Here is a 17,974-nt window from a genome sequence, read left to right on the forward strand (position 1 = left end):
CCCCAAAAAAAATAAAAAAAAATAAATAAAATTGTACATCCACGTATACAAATCAGCAGTCATAAAAAGAAGACACAAGAAGTAACATAAAAAGTGAGTGATGCCAACATTCCCATTCTGCATTGGCTGGTAGGACATTAAAGTCTCCCATCAAGCAGTTATCAGCACAGCACACATCAGTCACACCCCATTCTCTGGACCTGGATGTGGGCGTATAACAGATAACTTTATTTATCACCTTATTGACATAAAAGCTGTAATTCTCCAGCCAATTATAAATATTTGAATATGGATAGCCAGTGGATTTAAATCTCCAAGCAACACAGCAGAGCCACAGAAAAGTCAGATGACGAATCCGTCCTTTGTGTTTGAACTAGCTGTTGTTCCTTTCAGAATAGTAATTATATCACAGGCTGTAAAACTGAGTGGGACTGCTGTCTGGTGTGCTCACTACAGCGTAGGCCAGGGTGTGAATCTGCAGCTTTGCCATTCCCACGGAAAAGATGCCCAGAAAACATAAAAAGGTTTGGAGGTTGTTTTTCCTATGTCAGCTAAACAAAAAAAAATTAGAATACCTCGAACTTTCCCAAGAGTCTGCCTGCCGTTCCTGCTCATGATGGGGAGTGTAAGGATTCCGTTACTTTTTCCAGTCTCCATGATGGTAGAGGACAGGAGACAGGCGGTCCCAACGTGGCCTGGGAGTGCGTCGCCTTGTACCACATGTTCACTAAGATCCTCCTACAGGAGACACAGGAACAACAGCAATGAGAGGAAAAAGGAAAATCGTCTAAAATAGGAAGACAGTTATTGTTAAAAGAGGAAGAAGAAAAAAAGGGGAGGGGGGGGGGCCTTCATCCTTATCAATTTAATAAAGAAAAAAAGAGCAACATTTAGTAGCTCTATACCTTCAAAACCGAAGCTAAAAAGCTAGAAACCATCCCGTAATACTGGTAACTAGTTTTATTCTAGGCGTTTTATTTACAAACCGGGAAAAGTGTGCCACCTTGGGCCCTCATGTAAGTCCAGGGAGGGAAGAAACAAAGGGCCATATGCAATTACATTTTTCACCTAGTTTTTCTCCTAGGTGATATTTTCACAACTTGTAAATACAATTACTTTGAAGCCACCCCCCAAGCAAAAAAATACTTAATAATTTTGACAGTACTTTTTCATCTACTTTTTGGTACTTTCTCAATGGCAGAGTGCTGAAAAAATATTTTAAAATAGTAATTAATTTCAAATTATGCCCTAGGAGAAATATCAGGAGAAACTCTAGCCCTTTCCTTAAAAGTTCAACCATCGCACTTCTCCGTCATCCTCCTTAGCGGTAATCCTGAGTCAGGCTCGGGACGGAAATCTGCAGCTCAGAGCGGTAATCCTGTGCCTGAGTAAGTTACGTGCAGGAGCAGCTGCAGATCTCTCTGGTATTTTTTTTCTTGTTTTTAGGGTCTAAAAGCTTGTGAAAAAAATTGCACGGCTTTTAGACCCTATATCTAGAAATAATCATAACACCAAGGAGGTTAAGGAGCAAGAACACCCAGATGGTGTTGGGGGGAGAATAGGAAATAGAATAGGTTTTAACCGAAAACAGGGGCGTAACTAAGCCCCACCGGGCCCCCCTGCAGAATTTCAGAGCGGAAGCGACGTCAGCCGCTAGAGCGAGAAGGCGGCGATGGAACGCAAGGAAGAAGGTATGTATCCTGCCGCCGCTGCTGCTCGCTGCCCACACAGGTTCACTGACTGGAGGGGAGCGCAGAGGGGAGAGCCCCGAGGTGAGGGAGAGGGGGGGGAACTTCCCCTCTCCCCGCTGACTGTGGGCAAGGCTTTCCCCTCATGCTGCCACCCCTCCAGCCCCCAAAAAACGGCCCCGAGCGGGGCGCAGGCGCTGCAGGGCCTATTGTTACGCCCCTGACCGAAAAAAAACGTACAAAAAAAAAAAAAAAAAAAAAAAAAAAAAGAAGAATGGAGACTTCTCCATTGCAGGAAAGAAGGGAGAACTGAAACTAATCTGAAGCTTGCTGTCATGCAAAAGAAACAACCCCTTGGTGAGACCTGGCTTGAGACCTAGGTGGAAAGTGAATGCAGCAGAAACTAAGAGGCTAAATGGGTGGGTGTGGTACTCACACCAATATTTAATCCTGAGTTCAATGACCCTTAAAAACACCAACACAGCCGGATGTTGGAAGTCTGGTGAAAAAAACACGAGCACTATATGGTGCACTAACATTTATTGACTGTTGGGAATAAGAATCTCGCAAGATCGAAGGGTTTAAAATGCATTTCACCGCATCAATGATGCTACAGGCACACTAACTCCAGGACCCGCCCACTATTGCCGCCGCACAGAGTCTAGCCATTCATTGGGACGCCCACGCTGCTGGCCACGGCTGGGATCACCACAAAGGCACTGAGTAGGCAATCCTGCCCAGCCTTTATATGTGATATGATGTCAGGATCCGCAGTGTCCAAAGCTGGCCACTAACGGTCCAATGTCTAGCGAAAAATAGTTCGAGCGATCAGAAATTCTGATCGGACGAAAAATCGTTCACTACACCATCAACTAACCAATCATTGCTTCCTATCTATCACGACCACCAAGAAAATCCAAATTTTCGTTCGATGAAAATTCATTCGGGCGACATTTTTTTCACTCGTTCATAATCTATTGTGTCCACCAATGGAGATTTACAACCAATCCAATCAGAATTTCTGATAGCTCGAACGATTTTTCGCTAGAAATTGGACCGTTAGTGGCCAGCTTAAAAGAAGTAATTTATTTGAACATTTTAAAATCCAAAACAGGCAAAAATGAGCGTGAGCCGGGTCACCATGACGCACGGCGTTTCAGAATCTAGCTCTTTCCTCAGTTAGTTAAGGCACACACTGAGTGAGTGTGTGCCTTAACTATCTGAGGAAAGAGCTAGATTCTGAAACGCCGTGCGTCATGGTGACCCGGCTCACACTCATTTTTGCCTGTTTTGGATTTTAAAATGTTTAAATAAATTACTTATTTTAGCCGGTGCGGATCCTGACATCATATCTGATTAAGTACCCTGTGCGCTCCAGGGTTGATGGCTGCACGTCAAGCTCCACTGGTGCTGTCACAATTGAAGACAATGCAGCCTTTATATGTGGGGATATGAGTTTTAACCACTCTGATCTTTATATTACCAGCAGTCAAAAGGTTAATGCACCATTTAGCACTCCTGCTTTTTTCACTGTCATTGTCCTGAAGGAAGAAAGGAGAAAAACATGTTTATTAGGCGCTTAAGACATTTTCCATTTCCCTAGGTTTGCGGTGTTTGCCTACAAATATCCTGCTTGGAAGCCAACAAAGGCATGCAAGGAGTATAAGCACACTTAGAGCCATGTGCACACAGTGTGCATTCAATACCTGAAAATCATTTGTGACCAATTCAGATGACAAATCCATCCTATCTCAGACATCAGTTCATTCCTCTTCAAGCAATCCTTGGCCCAGTTCTATTATAGAATCCACTGCAGCATGCAGCAGGGCATACAAGAGAAATAGCGGCCGGGAGTCTTGGGCGCAGGATACAGCCGACATACAGCTTACCCTGCTTCTGCACAAGTCCTGGTGGCGTTTATTATTCTCCCTCCAGGTCCACATGGATAGTGGGGAATTATGTAATTCGGCTTCCAGCTATTGCTGGTGGCCGACTTACAGTGTTTTAAATGTAACTTAAGCTCAGTCTTTCTGATGGCGCCGAAGTTATTCACTGTGCGCCGCTGTAACCGAAATTCCGTTACGGACTATGGTGGCGCCGGCTGCTCCCAAATCTCCTGCGCTATAATCCACGTGCTCGGCAGCAGGAGCTCTCCCCATTTCATAGAAGAGAAGGAGAAGCATGTCTGTACATCCACTATCAGTAAACTGTTTACAGAAACGATCACAAATGACTGTCAGGTGACATGAAGCATTAGGTGTGTATTTGAAAATAAATGGGGCTCTGATAGGTCAGGATTATTTTTCTTTACCTACCACCACACTGCAGATAAAAGGTGCAGGGGAACAGTGAAAATTGCAAGGCAGTGCTGGACTAGTTAGTCCTAGCCCTGCTGAGTGTTTTTCAGTTTCACTTGAAAGACTTGCATAGCTCCTGATGAATAAAACTCATGGACACCACTGTTTCTGCCTCTGGGTCTCATCACAGCTCTAGTCAGCACGTTTTAACACTAGAACTTCCTCCTGAGGTACAGGGGGGGGGGGGGGGGGCACATGTTTAACACCTAGCTGCCAGATATTCTGCAGTTGTACGAAGGCACACCAAGAACACATACCAGTCGATTTGAGTGTTAACCTCTCCCTTTGCTGTGGCACGCTTATTATTTATACCTAACCACAATGGATACTACTGACAAACAGTCCTTGTGAAATGAACTATGGTAGATGTTCGGTGGGCCTTCATTTGAAGGGATCCATGTATGTTTCATACACTTAAAGACCTTTATCTGTACTTTATGCCTCTGAAGAAGTGACTTTTGGGGTCACGGAACATCAGATACACTTAATGACATTAAAGTGATGTGTTGTGTATTTTTACTTACCTGTCCATTTGGATTTTATATCTGATGTATTAAAAGGTCATGTTTTATTGGTTATACCTATATGCACTGTAAACCCTTATTTTTTGCTACTTTGGTGGACACCATTCAGCTGAAGCCCAGCAAACAGAAATCATGTGGTCCAGGACTTGGGAGGTCTGATTCAGCACAAATGCAAACTTCACAGTTTACCCTTTACTGCTCCCTCCTGGAGAACAAGCCTCTCTAGCAGCATAAATTGTGTTGATTAATATAACCAAGGTGAAAAGGCAAACAGTTCACAAAGAATTTAAAGGGAAATTAAGCCCCCCCCCCCCCCCCAAAAAAAAACAAAAACAAAAAACATTTGTTTAGTAAGACAAAGACTCACTTCAAAAAACTCAAGTAGCAGCTCCAGGTTGCCAGGCTCCATGGTGTGTATACTGTACTCCGTCCATCGGTCCGGCTGGAGGGCGTAACCACACTCTGGCTGTGAGTGCCGAGACTGGTATTCAGAGTCGCATATTAACGAGACCTCAAATGTGCTAGCCATCTTTGGCAGAAAAATTGGAGAGGGTTTATCCTGATCATCTTCATCCTCACCCTCATCTTCCAGGCCACCCAATGACAGCTTCACCCTGCACAAGGCAATAGGTTGTCAGTGCTGAAGGTCACACACATATGAAAACAAACTAGGCTACCTTACCTTCTTTATTAAATAAATCCATGCAGCTTCTAATTTTCTCTCCACCACCAATAAATACACCAACAGTAAACTTGGATCTCATTTAAGGGACTGTTGACACAGACAATGGTGCGGAGTAGTACTCACTGCTTAGCACTGCTGCTGGCCATGTTAAAGTACAGAGTGGAGCGGCCTTTCAGCGCAAGAGAATGGGGTCACCTGACTGCACTGCATTAATACTCGTCCATAGGTAATACCATCTGTGGTGTGAATGTCAGTGAAGGGGATCCCCATTCCCCAGCACCAGTGGCAATGAAGCAGAGCAGTGTGCACCACTCTCCACCATGTAAGCTGTGAACAGGTCCCAGTAGGAGTTTCTCAAGTATCTGAAGAGGACATGTGGCTACCTTCCAGGGATTTACTCAGACAATTCATCAGACTAGACAAACACTTCAGAGGACTATTTATAAAAAAAACTGCACCCAATATCCTTTGAAGAATAACTTTTTAAAGGACCACTATAGTATTAAAATAGACACCTTACTACCTCGCAGCCATTCATTCAATAACAGCAGAATAAAGTCCTCAATATACTCTATATCAAAAAAATGCTCAGAAAAGTAACTTTTCTATATCTAACGGCCTCTGATTTGTGTAAAGTGCTACTGACAGACCAGGAATCCCCTCTTCACCTGGTATCTTCCATCTGACAACTCCTCTAACAGCCATTTTCTCCCCTAAACTCGGCTGTGGTCATGTCAGCTACTGCAATGAAGCAACCACTGTTAAGATGGCCGGAAAACCTGCTAACCAACTTGATCAGCTTGATGGAATCAATCCAAAAATGAATTCCATTGACCTGTTCAAATTGGTTAGCAGATTTTCAGTCATTAGTGGGCACAGCCAATCCATCATAATGATTGGAAATGATTGATCGTCCGTGGGTTTGTATCATAAATGGCCACCTTTACAAGCCCTGTTAAATGGAAGGGACCAAATAGAGAGGGGTTCCTTTTCCCCAACACGTAAGTATATTGCGTATTTTATTCTTCTGTTATTAGATGAATGAATATGGGTGTAAATTACAAAAGGATACTCTTTTAGTGTCCAATGCAATTAAAAGCTGCATTCCAGGCACAAATGTTTTCCTTTATTAACATAAATGTGGAGTTTGCTTATCTAGGAAATAAAAAACAAAAACAAAGTTCAGCTGCAGCAGCATCACTCCATTCTGATTAATTAAGCCATTTGAGGGCATTTTTAGATCTGTGCCTGGAGAGGAGATTTAAACAAGGAGCTTTCCTGCAAACAACTGCTGTCCCAGTTGATAGAGCCCTCTATTCTCAGTGACCACCACTGTCTGCCTACTGTACAGCGTGCACACCAGTGTCCCTGAAGCCACACCTCCCTACTAAAAGCCAAGATAGGCTAGAAATCAGCAAGGAGGCGTGGCTTTAGCAGCGAGAGCAATAGCTCTCTAAGTGGTTCAGACTGACTGGCTGGCAGCTGTAGGCTGCTGACGAGATCGGACATTAAAATCAGTAGACAGGAGACAACAGTAATATTTACAACATAGGCCTCAGTTCAACTATTCTACTCGAACCTGCTAGACAAGGTTTCAGTTGATGTGGAATCCAGCTGCCCCCCTTCCCTCTGTTTTCCAGCAAGATGGAACAGCGCTAGCCTTACAGAGATGTTCTGGTTGCATCCTCCTCCTCTTACCCTCCTGGATGCTACCCGGGCCCCCTCCGTGCAGCCCATGTGCATGAATGGGATGATATTATCCCACGCTACACTAAAGTGAATGGCATAGCACGCCACTCTGCTCTGGTACTTCCACCTAGCCCTCTACAACATCAGAGGGTAGGGGAGCATGTACATAGGAGGAGGCAGGCTACGCATGCGTCATCGAAGAGGAGGACAACGCTGAGGGACTGAGATCTAAGCTGCACACCAACTTCCTCGCACTGGCAAGCCAGAAGATGGGGCAGAGCCTAGAAGAAAAGAAAAACTTTTGCTGGTAAGTATGTACTTCTTCCCCCTCCCCAAATGTAAAATATCGCACCCCTTCAGCACCAGCACTGCACAAGTTTAACGAATTTCACTTTATCCATATAAAACACTGTGGCTGAACTTGGGCTTTAATGAACACAATTAAAGTAGGAAAATTGTGTTAGCATGCCTCATTTTATCTGTCACGAGAGAATTATGAATGTAACTATTGCACTCCTGAAAGGCTCTACACACTACATACTGAGTGAGGTCCCCACAGTATTGTAGATGGAGGATCAGCATGATAACTGCACAACTTTTTTAGGAGGCTAGCAGTGGCAGCCTACATATTTCTCTGGTCACAGAACATCACCATACACATGTAGGTAACAGTCTGACGTGACCAGCAATTGCCAGGGTATTTGTGCTCAATGTTACCCCCTCATGCGCTTGATTAGATTTAAGCAGAAATCTGATTAAGATCTGACAGAAGCACTAGTGCTGCATAGCTTGATGCAATACAATGCTCAGCAGCTTTTCACCGCACCCCCCCCCTATATATATATAAGACTTTCCAACATGACCAATAAACTTTTTGTTCAAATAACTGTCCAAAGTCATTTGGGCAAGTTGGGGTACTACAGATCAATGGCAGATTCGATCAAAGATCAAATCAGTCAAAAAGAAATTCACTCAAGTATGGCCAACCCAAGACATGCATTAACCAATAGCAACTAATCACACCTTATGCAAACTACCACAAATCAACTGAAATCTGATTGGCTGCTATGAGTTAGCACCTTCTACCGATCCCTACAAGTTGTATGCTACCTTCCCCTCTGCATGCAATTTTGCTAGGCCAGCGTGACCATATGTGAACAGAGCTTGGTAGGTAGGTTGCATTCTCATCCTTGTGTTTACTGGAACACAGATTACTCACTAGAGATAGTCAATGAGGTTCCTATAATTGAATGAAGCTTGGATCCGGACCAGTATGAATCTGCAGAACGTGCATTTAGCTGTCCCAATCCCAAGCTGCATGCAATTTCCAATTAATTAGCATTCATTAGTATCTCATTGACTATTATACTTTATTACGCACACAGTAGTACTGCAGCAGGTACTGGAATAATCGCAGAGAAAAGAGTGACACTTTGCAATCAGTGGTAGGAGTTCAGAATGCCTGATACTATATCATTTTTCATTTGCAAATGCAATGCAGCCTGCAAAGAAACATTGTTAAATCAATAAACTAATTGCTTCACTTTATTAATGCTGTTTGTACAGATCTCAGCAGTGGAGGATTTAGTTAAATCAAAACCACAGTCAAATACAGAAAGCAGTCAATCATTCAGCAAAGTCATAGCAAAAAAAACCAAAAACAGAGTTTCTCAAAATAGTGCTGTGGCAGCCTGGTGTGCTGCAGAGCACCTCTTAGTCGGGAGGCACAACAGCACAGCATTCCTCATGGAAAATGGTCCCTTCCCTGGCTCTTGCCTGCAGCACCTTCTGCCCTTTTTCAGTTTGCCGAGATTCTATGCATTTGGTAATATGGCCAAAGATTGATATCTATTGCGGCCACATTACCCGCCAGTTGCCATAGTCCCAGCAGCTGTCGCCAAGGGCATATCATTTGAGAGGCATGAGGAGACAGGAGGGAGTGTCAGGAGAAACACTGGGGGGAGGAGGGGGGGGTGCATTTTGTGGCTAATGAATGGGCCATGGCGTATACTGGTAAGAAATAGTTTCTGATGACCTGGTGGGGGAGGCAGTCACTGGCTACCTGGAGTGGAGGGATGCTACCTAGTGGGGGTTACTGGCTATCTTAAGCAGGAGGGATGCTGCCTAATTAGAGGGAGGGGTCAACGGCTACCTGAAGGGGACAGTTTACATAATTCTAGGTACACACAATGAGATTTTCTGGCCGATTAATTCAAACATGTCCGATCTGATTTTCCCACTTGCCCCACTGCACAGATCTTGGCGCTCCATAAAAAAAACTCTTTGTAACATATAGAATCCCAATTTAACTTGTAAAGAAAACCTGAGATTGCTTAATAAGATTTCATACTTACCTGGGACTTCCTCCAGCTCCACGAGTACAGCTGCGACCCTCGCCCTCCTCCCGAGTGCCTCCGTAGGATGCGTAGAAGAGCTGACTGGCGCAACTGAGCCAGATTTCCAGGACTGGTTGCGGCCAAACAGAGGCACTCCCGAAGGACGGCGAGGGATGCATCGGTGCTCATGGGGCCAGAGGAAGCCCCGGATAAGTATCTTTTTATTAGACCATCTCAGGTACACTTTAAGACCGCTATGAATTTCCTAAACTGACTGCAGGATTTGCCAGCCTGGAACCTTTTTCTAGAGTGGAGACGGTCTAGAAACTTCCCATCATGCTGCAGGAATAATTCACAGCAGAGAGTAGAAGGCTTATTACTCAATTTCAACAGCTGGACAAATCCACAAACTGTCAGGAAACTTCCTTATCGCATTCCCTGTGCTTTAACATGAATTCAAATTTCACCATTACCTCTAACAGCTGCTTGCATCCCTCGTGTGGTGTCAAGTGGAATTTTTATTCCAGGGGTCAAACTGATAGGGAATTTAAGAGCCAGACTATCAAATCCAGAAGCCCACACTCATCACAGCTCTGCTTCATACAGAACTGACAGTAATACCAGGAACGATACATGGGGAGTCAAGGGGGCATTCCTAGGGACAAGCTGAGAGGAGGAGAAACTTCCACTTTCTCCCTGCCCATAACCAACATTCTTCTGCCCAGTCGAGTATTATGGCTGAGCAGAGCGGGTACCACAGGGGGCACTGGTTAGTGAGGATGGTGTTGTGACATGTCACAGCACTACACATACAACCTAATCAAAATCATTAAAACACACACTCAGTTCAGTTCTGTACTTTAAGCATAACAAGATTAACCACTTAAGGACCAGGCTATTGTGGCTAAATCTGTGCTGTGTGGGCTCTCCAGCCCACAGCACAGATCGGGAACCACGCAGGGCTATCAGACCCCCCCCCCCCTTTTTCCCCACTAGGGGGATGACCTGCTGGGGGGGGGGGGGTCTGATCGCCGCCGCTCCGTGTGGCCGAGCGGGGGGCTCCTCAAAGCCCCCCTTCGCAGCGATTTCCGCCCTCCTTTCCTCTCCCTCTCCCTCCCTCTACCTTTCCCTATGGGCTGCGCAGGACTGTTATCCGTCCTGCGCCGCCTAGGATAGGCTTCAGCCTATCAAATGCCGGCGATCCCCGTCTAATCAGAGGCCGGGGACCGCCGATCTCCTTTACGGCGCTGCCGCGTGTTTACAATTAGCCTGCGAGCCGCGATCGGAGGCTCGCAGGCTATTCACGAAGACACCCTCCGTGAAGTGACATGGAACGTTTCCATGTAAAACCACAAACGACCAGCCGCCGCCTATCGGCGTTAGCTGGTCGGTAAGTGGTTAACACCTACTCAGATGCAGGGGTGTTCTGTGTTTAAATCAAATTAACACACTCCTTAATAAACATGAATGGGGGAAAAAAAAAAAAAAAAGTGTCCTATTGTGCTCATGAGTAAAGATGGGAACTAGACACAGTCCAGGTCACTCACTTACCGTACCCGCTATAAAAATTTGCGACAAAGAGCTTAAAACCAAATATAAAATTGTGCTGCCCATTGTCTGTACAAACAGCATTAGTTGGAATTATGGTAAGAAATCTATGCTCTGGGGGAAAAGCAAGTCCGATTCATCACCATACCTAAACCTAGACTTTTTAAATTTTTTCTTGGATATAGAAACAGGCTGTTTCTCAGAATAATGTAGACGTAATCTAAGCTCAGTCTGACATGTCAGCCATCCGGAATCCACTGTTTCAACGCCATCTGGCAAAGTAGATGAAAGTTATCAGATGCAACAAACAACGCAAACATGTTCAATTCAAGTAATCAGATAAAAATGCATTGTTTGCTTTGTAAATTCAAGAGTCGGTTTACCCAAAGCAGACGTTACCTTAGATGGATGCTAGCGAGCGGACTCCTCCACTGACTTCTGTTAGCTATTGTGGACTGTAAGGTGATCTTTCCATACCTGTAGTATTACTTATTTCTCCATCTGCCATTAATCTCAAGATTCAAGGTTTTTTCCCTAATACTACCTTGCCACAGGGAATCCTGTTAAAAGTACATGCCTAGTTTTCTTACTTCATACACATCTGATAGAAAAGAACTTGAAAAAAAAACCTCCTCGTCAGGATATGCTCCAATTGCTGGGAGCAAGTTGTTCTATTATACCCCCATCTCATGGTATATACCCTTTAAACTGCAGAAGCTAAGCCTTAGCTTGGTCTTCAGCCAGCAGTCATATACTTCCATGGTGCATGATTGGACAGGGTGGCTAAGAAAATGGCTGATGTGAAGTGGCTTGACCATCTCAGCAGGAATCCGTATGGCTCTTCACAGGAGAAAAGCAATGGGAAGGAGAGTTAAGAAACAGGCACCGCCCTATGTGTCGGTCGCTGCCAAGCAGCTACCACTGGGGGCAGCATAAAAGCCTGCTTATCACTTGTCCAGACTGTCACTAAATTTCACCAATTGCCCCCACTATCTGCTATCTACTTATTGTCACCATCTGTCTCATCACTCTTTACTTGTTGCTCACAATCTGTCACTACTTGTCACCAATTGTTAGCTACTACGTGTCACCCATCACCTGTCAATACTTGTCACCTACTGACAGGACTGGTCATGCACTATATCGTTAAATGCTATTAATATCTACCTATGGCTTGTAATATCTGAACATCCCTTGAACTTGCCCACTGTTCTTGCCTAGTAAGTTGCTTTTTTGGTTTTTGGTGGGTCTTTTTTTAATCTTTACATTTGAATGTGTGATGCTGTGGTATGAGAAGTCACTGATGGTGCTTGCTTGAGACCTAGTGATGAATGGCTGAAGAGAGAGTGGTCCATTACCACAGTGCCTACAGCATAAAATCATACTTTAAGGTTATGCCCAATACTTTTTTTTTCACCCAAATAAGTGATTTTCGTAGACTTGTATTGGCCAATAACGTCTCCATTTTTCCTGACTGTTTCTCGACACGGGCATATTTTTGGTACCAGTGTACATATACACTTCCTTTGTTATTCTTCTTTTTGGTTCTGGGGGGCATAAAGCCATGATTGCCATGACTAGCCCAATACTTGTGTTGTGGTCGTTGCCCTCTGGGAACACAGTAGGAACAGCCTACAGTTTCCTTCTGGTTTTCAGAAGGCCACCTTGTACATTTATATTACAGAAAATGCAAATGGAAGTGTGAAAGCCTATCCAAAGCTGCAGCAGCAAGGGAGTACAGCACAGAGAGATCACTGGACTCCAAAAGCAATAAAGAAGTCAGTGGAGACTGAGCCCATGAGTCTTAAGTGGACAGACCCTTCTAGAACTGGTGGTAATGCATTACTTATCCACACAAATCATCTGCCATGGACAACTTGCAGAACACAACTGCCATACTACTTTACTCCAAAGCACCTGGTAACAAGAGTCAGGTTTTGTGTATAGAAGCAAATGTTTGGAGAATTTTCCATTTTTATAAGGTTTAGTACTAAAAAAGCAAACCTGAAGTAGGGAAAAGTTAGATTCTTACCTCAGGAGTTAGAAGCTTCTGGATAGTCCAGAGGCTTCCCATATCCTCAATGAACCCACTGTTCCAGCGCAGTGCCCCTGTTCATTTTCTGGGTGCACTCCTGGCCAAAGACAAGCACATCAGGACTGGGCATGTGCAAGCCGCTCCTGCAAGAATGCCTCCTTCCAATGGGCATGCACATATCTTACTCGCACATGCTCAGTCCGAATGCTCTCATCTCCGGCCACATTTGTGGCTAGAATAAAATAACTTTACTTGAGTCGAATAGGTATAGAGGGGCCCTGTGCTGAAATGGTAGGCTTTAGGAGGCTTCAGGAAGATCATTTAAAGGCTTCCCACTGAGGTATGTATCCAACATATTTTACGTCTGGTATCTTTTAAAGCTTTTTTTTTTTTTTTTTTTTTGTGATCAGGAACATATTAAAATATCACAAATGAAATTATGCCATTTGTTTAAAGCATTAAAAGTACAGGTAAAGTTTTTTTTATAAGCATTTAACAAGACATATGAATTATGCATAAAAGTGTGACTAAAAAGAAAGTCCTTCAAGCTGATTGGATGTGAAGAAGCAGCTGCCGTCAGTGAAAATCCCTGAACTGGTGAGGCAAATTCAGTTTTTTGTTTCCAAAAACCTTTTTATACATAATTAATCTAAAATATTCTACAAAAGCATACAAACAATCATTTCTCAGGAAAGGCTTGTTATGCCGTGGTGAGGTAGACACAAGAGAACGATTATTATTATGGTGCATACACACACTGTCTGTCACCTGTAGTGACTGGGAATGGAAGGAATCAGTTCTCACCACAAGCTTCTGCAGACGCTACCCTCAGCTACAGCTAAGTGGCGTGTGCTGTTGCTATGGAGAGGGAAGGAGGGACAACTGCACAAAACAATAGAGTGCCTCCCTGTACACAAGGTATGAAGAGCAGCAATGAGCTTAGCCCAAGCCATCCCCAACCTATGATGCCTATGATGTATAACTGCCTTCAGTTTCCAAAACTTTTCTCAAGTGGGGGAGTAGGTGGAGTTTCCAAAGAAAAAAAAAAAAACATTGACTTGTAATATTTCATATGTTTCTAATTAAGAATGAAGTGCTTTACTTTTTTAGTACTAAACACAACACACAAAACCAATATGAAAGAAAAAAAAATACCTCTCCATTCCCTTTGTGAGGAAGAAAACCTACAACTGACCATACAGCATACAGTCTTGATTGTATAATATTACCATTTCCACATTGTTTAAGAGCATAATTACACAATCTGTTCAAAGTTTTCACAATCTATTGGCCTTAAAACTACATGAATGTGGCAAGATTGTGCACTCAAGATTGAATGGTGTATGGACACCTTTAAGGAGATCAGCTATGAAAAACTGAGAAAGAAAAGAAAGCTTGAGCACATTTGAAACAAATCAACATTAAACAAAAAGTGCCAATATGGTTTCAGAAAAAAAAAATTAAAAAAATCAGATAGTCACAGAACAAGTGTTTAAACTTTCCGTATGTTTAATTTGCATATTAAGGCACTGACAGATTAGGACTGTGCCATCTGTGTTTTAAAACTTACATCTGGCATCCAGATCCTCCCTCTCCTAGGCTGCCTAAGGTCTTGTTCAAACAGGAAGCTTAACGGCGCACATTTCAGCATCCAGTCTGTTGCCCATGAGCACCATTCGGGTGCAATTTAAATGCAGCAGTGCGGCAGCGTTTGTAACGTCACACGTGTCAGCACTTTACATGCGATAGCATTGCTCAGGGACAGAGGACTACGAAATGTCACGCAAACAATCGCCTGGCCAGTGGTGAATTCACCGCCTGTCAGCTGCCCATCTAAAAGAGCCCATACCATGGAAGGAGAGTGGCAGGCAGGTATGGATGTACATCACAGGAGCTTATAGGCACAGATGTTCTGGCACCCTACACGTTGCCCTCCACGAACCAACAAAACCCTGCCGAACCGCACTCCAAATGTGCTGGCTGGCCCTGCAGTTTTTTTAATTAGTACTCCGAAAAGACAGTTGCAATGCGCTTTGCGGGTCTCAAGCCCGCTTCCTCAGGCAAAACACAAAAAAGGAGTAACTTCGAGTTGCTTGAGATCCGTGAAACGCGTTGCATTTGTCTTTTTGGAGTACTAATTAAAAAACGTGTCTATAACCATATGTGGTGGCTGTGTTGTGACTTCTAGGGAGGCAAGTCCACCCCCCCCCCCCCCTGATTTTATTGTTTTTATATATGGTCCATTTTTTATCCTGCTGGCGCCTCTGTCTCTTCTTGTAACATCTCATTTATGCTCCACTTGGGACTCTTCATAGAGAAGGAGGCACTCTGGGAGGGGAGTGAGCAGCCTTTCCATCATCAGGTGCCTGTAAGCATGAGCCTACAGTGCCTTATGGGAAATCCAGCCCTGGCGGCAGCTGTTTCACAACGGACGTTAGAAATTGCAGGTCCTGCAGTGTGGAGTGATGAAGATCCCTGCTCCAGCATGAGCTTACAAAAATAAAGCCACAGCCACCACTTCTTGAAGGCACTGTTTGCATCCATAAACATATCCTCGCTTCCTGCACATTGCATTATGGCACAAGACCACTCGCAGCTTATACTGAAGATCGTGAAGAGGTGATCTGGATATCAGACATAGGTTCCATCACAAGTGTAGTACAGTCCTAATCTGTTGCCACATTTGTATGCAAATTACATGTACACAAAAGTGTAATATATATATGCTTTTCTTTTATAACAATAAGCTTATAAAAACCAATAGCCGCACAATTTGGAACAATAGCTCATTGCAAACATGGACAAGTTTTCCATTATTTTTCAATCCTTCGCTTAGTCTCCTTTAAAGTATACCGACAGAGGCTTTTTATCAAAGAAAGCAGGGAGCCCAGAAACTGGGGACCCCAGAGACACAAATAAATGTAAAACACGGATTTCTGCCTGGACAACAGCGTGAGCGAGAAACCTCTTCATTTGAAGTTTCACATTGGCCATCAAGACCACCTGACATGTTAATGGACAAAGCTCAGGAGGCAAGGCAAGGAAAACTGCTTTCCAGCGGCAAGTTGGGATTTTTAAATTAGATAATCTTGAGTTTGGGGACACCGACATAGAACTAATATTGGAAGCTTTGGCAGATGAAGTTAACAAGTTTTTTTTTTATTATTGTTTTCATTAATAACTATGCTTAGAAAACATTTTTTTACATCTCAATGGAAAAAAAAAAGCATAAAATATTTACTATGAATATTGCTGTCCAGCAGGTAGCATGATTCGTCACTAAGCAACCACACAGCAGCCACTATATACCCAGTTTCCCCAAAACAAAGACATCCCCCCCCCCCCCCCCCTGAAAGCAAGCACTAGCAAGAATTTCAAGCATGCTAGAAATATAAGCCCTAACCCGAGAGTAAGCCCTAGTGGCAGTAAGGGGAAAAGGTATGGCAACTTGTGTTATTACTGGAGCCCAGAAACACAAGTTGCCATACTTCTTCCCCATAGACTGAAGCTCGAGAACACAGCGGCATGGAGCTGGTGGAAAGAAGAGAATGCAGGGGGGCATTGTAAGACACGGGGGGCACCAGGACCACATGGGAAGAGTGAAGGATAGGGGACACGGGACAAAGGTACAGAGGAGGACACTAACTGTACAAGGGGGACACAGAGGTTCACAAGAGGTGGATCCAGCAGAGGAAGAGACGGCACAGTGGGGAAGGCAGGAGGACACACAGCAGAGGAACTTGTGTGTGTATAGAAATAGAAGACATCCCCTGAAAATAAGTCCTAGCACATCTTTTGGTGCAGAATACAGAAATATATATACAGTATAAGACACTGTCTTATTTTCAGGAAACACGGTAGTGCTCCTCATTCTGTGCTATAGATAGGAGAGGGGGGGGGTTGGACAAGCAGGTTTTTTGGTGTTACCACTAAATCTCAGATTAGGCTAACTTTTCTGCCAAGTTTTATTGGTCTTAGGGTGGCCATACATGGTACAATTTTTCATTTTTTTTTTATTAGATAATTTAGTTCGATTATTCCATTAGATCGAATATAAAGATTTTTCCAGCATCTCCGATCTGATTTTTCTCGACAAAAACGTGATAATCATTCGAATTTGATTGAAAAAAAAAATATTTTCAACTTTCATTCGATCCGATCATTTAGGTCGAATAAACGGGATAATCGAACGTTTTTTATTGTACCATGTATGGCCACCATAAGTTCAAGCTGCATAACATGAAATTTGACTTCAAGGAAATTTTTTGCAACTCCTTTTTCATCCCTAGACTGCAAGTGTGTGCTGAATTGTTTTCTGCCACAACAGGAAGAGGAAGTGAAAGATGCCACCTTCTGGATACAACAGGTTACTGTAATCCATTTATAGTAAAGGTTTCATGCTTTTCCAGTTCGGAATAAAAATATATATATAAATATTATATATATTTCAATGTTTTAAAACAGGATTTATTAATGAAATTTAAAGGAAAAATAAAGTTAACACTTCCATTAAACTGTGTTGGGGTATTTCAGTAGCTGGGTCCCCCGTGCGATAAAGAATCCAGCATGTGATACAACTTGCATGCAGCCACACAAAGCCGACATATCCATTCTGGAAGGAGCTGACCTTCAAATATGACAAACAAGTGTTATTTTGTTCTCAGGATATCCTTGTTGCGGTTATACCGGCATTCCTACGATCCGTGACCTCTGCATAATATACTGATGTCTCCGTAGTGACAGGGGCAGAACTGTAAATATCAGAGTGCAACCTGGGTCAGGGTAATTCAATATTCTCACAAGAAAACTGCTGATACACAAATCCTCGGTACCAGATGTACCCTGTAACTGAACACACGGTCCAGATCATTTTATTAGCAAAAATGTTGTTTGCCTTCACAACGCTATCATAGTGTATATGTTGCCTACGGCTTCATAAGAAAATATCCTCCTCCTCAACTGGCACAAATCTGTGCAGAAAAGAGCAGGTACAAAGTATATTAATAAAAACATAATAATACCAGCTGGATTTGTTAAAGTGCATCACCGTGAAAGGGCATCTTTGACTAAATTCAAACAGCTATTGGGATACTGGGAAGGGGGGGTTGTATT

The 17,974-nt window shown here is 43.5% G+C and overlaps 1 protein-coding gene across 1 annotated transcript in view; it reads right to left on the reverse strand.

The window, feature by feature from the left end:
• GPCPD1 (glycerophosphocholine phosphodiesterase 1) overlaps window positions 1-17,974 on the reverse strand; it is a 134,941-nt gene that overhangs the window by 42,363 nt on the left and 74,604 nt on the right. Inside the window, exons 7-9 of the mRNA XM_068232496.1 lie at window positions 10,976-11,099; window positions 4,937-5,183; window positions 576-738 (exon numbers count right to left, since the gene is read on the reverse strand). Coding sequence (XP_068088597.1) covers window positions 576-738; window positions 4,937-5,183; window positions 10,976-11,099 — 534 coding nt within the window. The remainder of the gene's footprint in view (window positions 1-575; window positions 739-4,936; window positions 5,184-10,975; window positions 11,100-17,974) is intronic.

This window comes from Hyperolius riggenbachi, chromosome 4 (assembly GCF_040937935.1).
Source record: "Hyperolius riggenbachi isolate aHypRig1 chromosome 4, aHypRig1.pri, whole genome shotgun sequence".
Lineage (NCBI taxonomy): Eukaryota > Metazoa > Chordata > Amphibia > Anura > Hyperoliidae > Hyperolius > Hyperolius riggenbachi.